At 49.2% G+C, this 9,852-nt stretch overlaps 1 protein-coding gene across 1 annotated transcript in view; it reads left to right on the top strand.

The window, feature by feature from the left end:
- The first annotated feature begins 537 nt into the window (after window positions 1–537).
- The window catches only part of EZR (ezrin), a 53,365-nt gene continuing 44,050 nt past the window's right edge, over window positions 538–9,852 (top strand). Inside the window, exons 1-2 of the mRNA XM_004044887.5 lie at window positions 538–736; window positions 1,951–2,035. Of these exons, the coding sequence (XP_004044935.1) occupies window positions 2,024–2,035 (12 nt within the window). The 5' untranslated portion in view covers window positions 538–736; window positions 1,951–2,023. The remainder of the gene's footprint in view (window positions 737–1,950; window positions 2,036–9,852) is intronic.

The raw sequence follows: 9,852 nt of genomic DNA, 5'->3' as shown, positions 1-9,852 counted from the left end.
GGCTCGGCCCTAGAGTTTCTGAATCCTAAGGCTGAGCAACACCTAATTTCCACTTATGCAAGTTCCCAGTGAATGCTGTTGCTGCTCGTCTGGAAGCCAGACGTTGAGAACCCCTTCTAGAGTGAGCTCTCCCACAGCAAATTCTACTGGCCCCCAAAGTACGTGTTTTGTGTGTCTTAAAAATTTGTAGAGAACCATTAGCAAAAAAACAAACAAAAATCTTAATTCCTAGAATTTCAGAGAAATCCCATGGAGTTTTTTGCCAGTCACGTCAAAAGAGGCCACAAACGTGCCACTTAACCAGAGCTTCGGAAAGGCGGCGGCTGGGCCGGCCACGTGCACCGAGACTCGGGGCCAGGTGCAGCCGCCCCAGGGCCGAGGCCTCGGAACTGGCCCCCGGTCCCCGCCCCAAGCGGTCCAGCGATTCCCCCAAGCCGTCCGTCCCTCCAGATTTATTTACGTTTTCCTGACTTCCCCCTGCCCGCTGTGGGACAAACAGCCTCCCCACTTGCATCTGCGAGGGGAGTAGCGCGCACTTCCGCCAAGTTCCGCCCCCACCCAGCCCGAGGCCCGGCTGCCGCCATCTTGCGGGGGGCGCACCTCACAGGTCGGGAGCTGGGCGGGAAGGGGCGTGGTCCCGGGACCCACCCCGCCGGGGCTCTTGGGAGCGCGGGCAGCGAGCGCACTCGGCGGACGCAAGGGCAGCGGGGAGCACACAGAGCACTGCAGGCGCCGGGTGAGGCGTGCGGCGGCCGGGGTCGGGACGGGGGTTCTGGGCGGGGGGTTCCTGGTGGAGGGCCCGGGCGGGCGGCGGGGCTCGGCGGCAGGTGCGGCGGGCAGCCTAGGGGGCGCGGCGCGGGGTTCTCGCCCGGCACCCGCGGGGCAGGTGGAGCTGAGCTGGCCCGCGGCCCCGCGACCTTCCCCTCGGCGCCGGGTCCCCTCAGGTCTCTACCGAAGGAAGCGCGGAGCCTGGGTGCCTGGGCGCCGTCCCTCGGCGGTTCCCGGGCGGTTGCAGTTTTTGAAAGAGTTTCTCAAAGGCTTGACGGTTGTGACTGCAGCCGTGGGGCAACGGTTGCTACACAAAGTGAAACTTGCCGAGTGCTCGGCTTCTCACGGGCTTCCTGGCAGCCCCGGGAAGTTCCTCGGCGGACCCCGAGCCCGCGCCCGCTCTCCACGGACCCCTCCCCGCCGAGTGCCCCCCCCGCCCTCCCTGTGTCCTCTCTCCCCTGACCCCTCCCTGTCGGGTGCCCCGCGGGCTCGCGCTGGCTCTCCCGGGACTCCTTCCTCCTAGGTGTTCCCCCTGCCCCTCGCCCTCTCTCTCCCAGGCGCGCGCTCCCTCTCCCCGGGCCTTTCCCCGCCGGGTATCCCTGGGCCCGCGCCCCCTCTTCTCCGCCTCTTTCCGCTGGGTGCACCTCGAGTGTCCCCCAGACCCCTCCCCGCCCGGCCGGCGCTCTCTCCCCTGACCCTCCTGGCCGAGTGTTCCCCGGGGCCCGCGCCCCCTACCCCCGATCCTCCCCACTGAGTGTTCCCCTTGCCCTCTCTCTCCCGGGCTTGCGCCCCCCACCAGCCCCTTCATGCTGGGGGTCCCCTGAGTGCGCACCCCCTCTCCTCGGACCCACCCCCAACTGGGGGGCACCTCCAGTGCCCGCCGGCTGCCCCTTGGGCGCGCGTCCCCGCTCTCGGGCGCCGCCTCGCCGGGGGCCCGGCCCCGCCCCGCCCCGCCCGTGCCCCCTCCCGCCCCGCCCGTGCCCCCTCCCGCCCCGCCCGTGCCCCCTCCCGCCCCGCCCGTGCCCCCTCCCCATGCCCGCGGTGCTGGGCGGGGCGCTGACTCACCCGGGCCCGGGCTGGCCGGTTTTTAAGCGGCAGCGCGCTGCGGGCGCCCAGTGTCGGGCGCGGCAGGAGGACGAGGTAGGGCGGGCGGGCGCTTTAAGGGTTCTGCTCTGACTCCAGGTTGGGACAGCGTCTCCGCTGCTGCTGGAGAGTCGTGTTTTCGGGGATCGAGGATACTCACCAGGAACCGAAAATGCCGAAACCAGTAAGTTGCCCAGTTTCTGGGCCGGGCGGACGGGGGAGGCTTCATTGGAGAGGGGAGGCACCTGCACGAGGTGTTGGGGCAGTTCCTGGGGAACAGGGTTCTTCTCACACGCAGAAGACGATAGGAATAGGAGGTTGTCGCCGCTCTTTGTTACTTTTTGACCCTTTTGTGGAGCGTTAGGAAAACACCATTTTGATGCTTTTCTCTGCAGTCTTTTTCTTTGTGAGCCCCCTCCCCAGTAGTTACGGTCTTTTCTAAAAACTAGAAGCCTTTTTACACTGCTTCCGTCTGTTTTTAAAGGGTATAGTAATACAACTTCGAAGTTTCTTAAAAAGTCCAAATCACAGGGAGACTCAGATGGCTTCCGACCACACACACCAGTTCTCAGAGTTCCTAAGGGTCCGAAACCACAGGCGCCCCAGATCCAACTGGGGAGATTTTAAAGGGCGTTTGGGAGAGGAGACTAGCTTTCGGAAGTTGCCTTTCAGCTTCGCTTCCTACTAGGCCCATGAAGCGGTGCCCTGTTCACCAGCAAACTTGCTGGCTGCAGCAGAATTTCTGTCTCTAACAGAATGTTAGCCATGGACTTGAATTGTAGATGCAGGCAGCCGGTGGAGTTTGATAAGAGGTTCCTGGCAGGCCGGGCCGAGCACTCCTGGTCAGCTGATGAAAGGGCTGTTCCTGCGCCTCTGTCTCCTTGAATCTGATTGTGTTGAGATTGCTGGCCAGACCTGGGGGTTGTAGGCACAAGGCAGGTTCTCTGGGACTGACGCTTCTTAGAAAGTTGTATGTATTCTACCTGCTTTTAACACTGGGGAACTGGTGACTAGACATTGGGGGGAAGGTTTAACATTTTTTGAGTTTTGAATCACAATGGACAAAATATCAGGATTCATTACAAATTGGGATTACAGATACACCTGGAATTTTTTTTTTGTTTTTTCAAACAAGTTGGTTCTGTAATGAATGCTTGTGAGCCTTTTTGTGCGGGAGGGGGGAGCGGAGTCTCTCTCTGTGGCCCAGGCTGGAGTGCAGTGGCATGATCTCGGCTCACTGCAACCTCTGCCTCTCAGGTTCAAGCGAATCTTCTGCCTCAGCCTCCCGAGTAGTTGGGATTACAGGCATGTGCCACCATGCCCAGCTGGTTTTTGTATTTTTATAGAGAGGGGGTTTCACCATGTTGGCCAGGCTGGTCTAAAACTCCTGACCTCAGGTGATCTGCCTACCTCGACCTCCCAAAATGCTAGGATTACAGGCGTGAGCCACCTCACCCGGCCTTGTGTGCTGCTTCTGTTACATTTTATGTTCTCTAAGATCTTAGTTAGAAGTGTTAATTTTGCTGTTAGGATAAAGAATATTAATATGCCAGTAGATTCAGAAGCCAATATAATTTTTGCCTGAGTTACATCAAGATGATTCATTTGTGATGCAGAGTATTTTCTATACAAAATTTTTCTTTTTAATTCAAACTTAAAAGTGACACGTGACATCCAGGCTTGACAGTGCATGTGGTATGAAACTGACCTAAGTACAACCCCTTACTCAGGCAGAGCTGAGTGCAACGGTATGCGGAGGAGTGGTCAAGATTACCCTTCTGGGTGTGGTTTTCTTTATTTCACTAAAAGAAGAGGTACAGAGCTCAGCTAAGATAGCACTCAGGAAAAAGTTAACCTGTTCTCCGTCACTACTTTTCTTTCTCATTTCTCATAATGAATGGTAATTTATTTTTCTGGTTTCTTTTTTGTATTTTGGTAAAATATACAATTTATCCTCTTTTAGGTTTACATTTCAAGGTATTAAGTACATTTACATTGTTACATAGCCATCACCAAGGTCCATCTCCAGAACTTTATCTTCCCAGATTGAAACTCTGTACCCATTAAACTCTCCCTCCCCATCCCCACCACCAGCCCTTGCCAACCACCATTCTACTTTCTGTCTCTATGAATTCGACAACTTTAGATACCTCATACAGGTGGAATCGTGATAGCATTTGTCCTTTTGTGACAGTCTCATTTCCTGTAGCATAATGTCTTCAAGGTTCATCCATGTTGCAATGTCAGAACTCCCTTCTCTCTTTTATTTCTTATGGCAGGTATGTTTTCATTTCATTTTGTTTTAGAGGTCTTTTATGATAGATCAGAACTTAAAAGATGTTTCTGACATTTGACAAAGTGAAGATAGTTGTGAAACTGTTAAGGAAAGACAGTAGCCATCACCTTGTGTATTAGAGCCAGAGTTACTCTTTGAAAGACTGTATTCTGTATAATATCTACAATTACAATTTTTAAACTTTTTTTTGAGGCCAGGTGAGGTGGCCTGATTACAGGCATGAGCCTGTAATCCCAGCACTTTGGGAGGCTGAGGCAGGCAGATCACATGAGCCCAGGAGTTTGAGACTCGCCTGGCCAACATAGACTCTGTTTCTACAAAAAATAGAAAAATTAGCTGGGTGTGGTGGCTGGCGCTCTGACTGAGGCTGAAGTGGGAGGATTGCTTGATGAGCCCTAGAGGTCAAGGCTGCAGTGAACTAAGATCAAGCCACTGCATTCCAGCCTGGGCAGCAGAGTGAGATGTTGTCTGAAAACAAACAAAACCCCTTTTTTGAGAGGCTTCCTTTTAGGTCAGCCATACCTGTCTGCCATGGGAAATTTCTCCCTGCCCCCTCTTGGCAGAGGAGGGTCTTAGAGATAAGTCAAACACACTAAGCCTTTCTGTGTGTAAATTATATTAGAGCCATCCCACAAATCACTGAGAAGAGCATAGTAGGTTGCACATATTTGAATATGACATTTCTTAAGGCTGTTAGAGAGGATCCAGTTAGTTTTGGTTTGGTTTGGGGGTTTTTTGCTGCCTTAGTAAATGTTAAACATCCACCAACAGCTTTGTGGATGTGTCCTTTAAACAAAGGTTTATTGATTCTAATTATTCAAGCCTAAGTTAAGAATGTTAGCGAAGAATGTTAGGTGGTTTTCTTGGGCTTAATGTTTAACAACTGGATTAAGGGGCAAACACAAAGGATGGATACCTCTGAGTAGTTGGCCTTCCACCTGATTCATTGCAACTGTTAACCCTTGAATTCAACAGGCAAAGTATTTTTGATTGATTTGCCTGAACTGAGTGAGTGGATGACTTTATTCATAAAACAGTATAACTGAAAATACTTATTTCCTGTGTTTTCTCCTAATACTGTTTCCCAAAAGCAACAGTTACTTAAAAGACTGAGGCGGTACACAGTGGCTCATGCCAGTAATCCCAGCACTTTGGGAGGCCGAGGTGGGCGGATCACAAGGTCAAGAGATCGAGACTATCCTGGTCAACATGGTGAAACCCCGTCTCTACTAAAAATACAAAAATTAGCCGGGCGTGGTATGGGTGCCTGTAGTCCCAGCTACTTGGGAGGCTGAGGCAGGAGAATCGCTTGAACCTGGGAGGTGAAGGTTGCAGTGAGCTGAGATTGCACCAGCGAGACTCCGTCTCAAAAAAAAAAAAAAAAAAAAAAAAAAGACTTTATTCATCAGCAAGCGGAGTGACCTGCACAGAGGGCGAGGCAGACCTTGTTCTCTGGAAGCTTAGTGTCTGGTACCTGGGCCAAGATGCGGGGTAAATGCTGAAATTGAAAACCCGCTAAGTGCTGTCAGACTGGGAAAGAGCCTAGGTAATGCGTGATGCAGTCGAGAGGAAAATCATCTGATGGGGAAAGGAAAATCATCTGATGGGGAAATTGGCAGACTGTATTGAGAAGTAACACTTCAGCTGAATCTTGCTTGAGGGCTGGGGGGCGCACGCGGCAGCACTCCACAGGGAGGAACAGCTGTGGTCTGTTGTCTGGTTTTGCTTTTCCCACAGCTGCTTAGGGACTCTATTCATGTGTGACTGGCTGACGTCCAAGGAGGGTGATTTGGGGTTCCGGAGGGAGCCTTGGCCTCTGTTCAGGCCAGTCCCCAGGACATGGTGTGCTGTGTGGCCTTGTGGGTCTGCCCCATCTAGGGAGAGGTGTAGGAGTTGGTGCTCAGATCATTGGTCCCGGAAGCATCCTCTCTGCCCGCCCCTTCATGTTAGGGTGACTGCGGAGCGCCTTTCTCCCACACTTGCTGTCTTCTGCCCAGTGGAAAGAAGGCATGGGGAGTCAGCAAGGAACACCGCTGTAGTTAAGCTCTGGAAGAAAAAGGGGTTTTGTTCAGGGCTGAGATCTCTTTAAGCTGTCATGAGAACCATAGAGCTGAACTGCCTTTAAGTGGCTCCAACACATCTTACCTGTTCATTTCTGAAGTGTTATAGACATTTCTAATATAAAAGCAGGTTTACCTTTCATTAGGAAAACTCTGAAAGTGTGTTCACATTTCTACTGTGCCAAAATTTTAAGGTAATTTCTGAGATTACCTTGCCTCTTTGGGAACACATAACCTTTTCTATTAAATATTTTAACAGGGACAGTTTACTGAATGTACTCGCCCCTCACAATCCCTTCGCAATTGAGGAGGATGCGTAGCATCTGTTTCCACCCCTCCTCCTCCACGAGGGGCAGTGGTGAATTAGGTAGCTAACATTTTGCCATGTGGCAGTGAGAGGTGCTGGTAGGATGAGTGATTTGCCATGATCACGCTGTAAGGCACAATGAATGTATTTGGATGTTCACAGACACAGTCCCTGTCAGTGGATTTACAGTCTGGTTTCGGGGACAGACAGCAATCCCAGAGTAAATGTAAAACTGCAGCTCCAGAGAGTATGCCTGAAGAGGGGTACATGAGGCCTGAGAGTAGATGAAGTGTGGGTGTGCTGCTGGGGGTGCAAATAGGGGAGGTCAGGAAGGCATCCTTGAGGACGTGACCTCCCTGGGCAGAGGTAACAACTTGTGCAAAGGCCCTGTGGTGGGAGGAAGTAGTGTGAGTTTGGGGTTCCACATGAAGCCCAATGTGGCTAGAGAGGAAGACAGGTCAGGCCATGCCTTGTAAGCCATTCTTGGGTGTTTTTTAGTTTAACTTGGGGTTTTGACTGGGAGGTGACATGATCAGATTTGCCTTTTGAAAAGTTGACTGTGATCTGTAATAGGAAAATCACAGGAGGCAGGAGACAGCAAGGGTAGTTATGGTAGACCATTGAGGGAGCTCATAGCTTGGACCAAGGTGGTGGTGGTGGGAACAGAAGTGGATGCATTTGAGAGTTGTTTGGGAGGTAGAATTGATGGCGCCTGGTGATGGGTTGGATATGCAGGGCCAAGGGTGGTGTCGAGGCTGACTTCTCGTTTCTGGCTTGCGCAAGTGGATGTGTGGTGGTGCCATCGCTGAGATAAGTAATCCTGGAGGAGGACCAGGTGTGGGAGAAGGTGTGGAGTCTGGATTTGTTGTTACATGTTAATAAGTTTGTGACAATGGTTGATGAAAAAAGTCCTTGCCTTCTTTCATTACTATATCCACTGCCCCCCAAAATATTAAAGGACCAGACTCCTTAAACTACGTTATTTTTAAATCCAAATAATTCAGCTTTTTGTTTTCCCTGAGTATATGTACACACTGTACATGCCTAAAGTTAAGAGGAAGGGTTAATTTAGTGCAGTGTTCTCAAAATTTTGTGTACACAATTGTCTGGAGACTTGATTCCTGGGTCCCTTGAAGAACTAATAATGACTTCCATCTCTAGGGTGAGGTGCAGGCTGGGTGCTTATGTTTTAAATAAGCTCTCCAGATGGTACTGCTGATTCAATAGGAAAAGGGCAGTTATTATATATTCCTTTCTCCTGCACCCCAATCAAGCCCAGTGTGATTTCAGAGCACCCATTTGGGTGAAAGCAGTCACTGATGCCCAGCCGCCTTCTTACAGTCCGGCTGAAATGCCAGGAGTGCTGTTATTGGTATTTGGGACTTGAATAGGGGCTAGGATGACTGTGAAAAAGAGCCATAAAAATAAGAATTTCATAGCTAATTTACTGCTTACCTATACTTGGGCAGGCCATTCAACATAATATCCTTCTGACTTGAGTTTCTCTCTGCAGGGAGTCCAGTAGCAGAGCTTCATTTGGCAGTGCCCAGTGGTCTCTCACATTTTGGCTCTTTGTTTTCAAAGAGAAAAAAAGAGGCTAGACATTCCCTATAAATGGTAGGGAAGTAACAGATCCCATTCCTTGTTCCTCTTTTCTCTTTTATTCCTTCCACACTGGCCTCTTTTGTTAATGAAATAATGTGATTTTTTTTTTCTTTTTGGAAACAGGGTCTCACTCTGTCACCCAGGCTGGAGTGCAGTGGCACAGTCACAGCTCACTGCAGCCTCAGTGCCCCGGCCCCCACCCCTGGCTCAAGTGATCTTCCCACCTCAGCCTCCTGGGTAACTGGGACCACAGGCACACACTACCACACCCAGCTAATTTTTTATTTTTTTGTGAAACAGGATCTCACTGTGTGGCCCAGGCGGCTAGTCTCAAATTCCTGAGCTCAAGCTATCCTCCGAACCTTAGCCTTCCAAAATGTTGAGATTATAGGTGTGAGCCACCATGCCTGGCTGATAATGTGATTTCTAACAAATGTTGAATAATTATAGTTTGGGAAAGGAAAACAATATCACTTAGTGAACTATAATTTTTTTCTTAATTTTTTTAACTTAAACTTTTATATCTCTTTGACAATTTGGAGATTCTTAGGGTGGTTTGATATACCTGCTTTCTAATGGTAGTTAGATGTTTCAGCTCTATTCTGAAGCAGTGAAATTCAGCCTGCTTTCAAAGTCAGTGAATGCATTTTGAATTATCCCTTATTTCATTTCAGTAGTAACTACCTTGAGACTCCCCAAGTACTCCAATTAGTTCTTAATTTCAGCAGTAAATGTGTGTTGAAAAGACCAAAGTTTGCATTATTTTCCTTCTGATGTATTTACCATCCATGCCTGTTGACATAAAAAGATTTTTCCAGACTTGGGTAGTTTTCAGAACCAAACAAAACCCTTGTGCTATAATGCGACTTAGAGACTTTTGGCTGAAATGCTTGATATAGTTAATACACATAATTTTTTTCAAAATGAAACCACAAAGAGCTATAAAGAGAATTTCATAGCTAATTTACTGCTTACCTGTACTTGGGGAAGCCATTTAGCATCTGTGAACCTAAATTTCGTCAGCCGTAAAATGGGAGTTAGTTTTTAAGTGGAAAGAATGTTACATAAAAACTTTGTCTCCATTTATCTTATCAGTGAAATCCAAACAACTCATCTTCAGATGCTGTAAGCTTTATGTGTTTCTTTTGTGTTTCCCCACCCCGCAAATGTTTTTCAAACTTAACCCTGTTAGCTAAAAACTTTGGGTTCCTATAAACGAGGTAAAGTTTGTCCATTGGTCTTCTCAGGGAAAAAGCAATATGAACAGTTTGGGTTATCTTAGTAAAAGGGAGGGCTCTGATTTTGTCTCGTGTCCATCCTCTCTCTGTGTGTTGTAGTCGGAATTCCCTTATCAGTCACATGGGTACCACCTTCATGTTTTGAAGCGCTATTATATCCCGTTATGCGCTTGGTGCAGGGACAATAAAAATAAGATTGGTTTTGCCTTTAAGGAGTTCTCAGTCTCCTAGTGAAAGCAGATGTGTAAACAATTACAATGCAGTGTAGTGCATGGTAGAGGTCTTCACAGAAGAGAAGTGTGCCCTGGGGACCAGGGAGGGCCTCCCGGCTGGTAAGATCCTTTGGGTAAGTGTGGAGGGATGTGGGCTTCCCAGTCAGCAGTGGTCAGTTCTGTTTTCCTTTATTCATTAACCCGTTCTTAACACTTATAGGCAAACAGTAATGCTGTTTCAAAGGAAATGTAAAACTTCATTAACAGTTATCCTTTTAATCTA

The sequence above is a fragment of the Gorilla gorilla genome, chromosome 5 (assembly GCF_029281585.2).
Source record: "Gorilla gorilla gorilla isolate KB3781 chromosome 5, NHGRI_mGorGor1-v2.1_pri, whole genome shotgun sequence".
Taxonomy (NCBI): Eukaryota; Metazoa; Chordata; class Mammalia; order Primates; family Hominidae; genus Gorilla; species Gorilla gorilla.
Note: the sequence above shows the minus strand (reverse complement) of the source record. Positions and strands in the feature narration are given on the sequence as shown.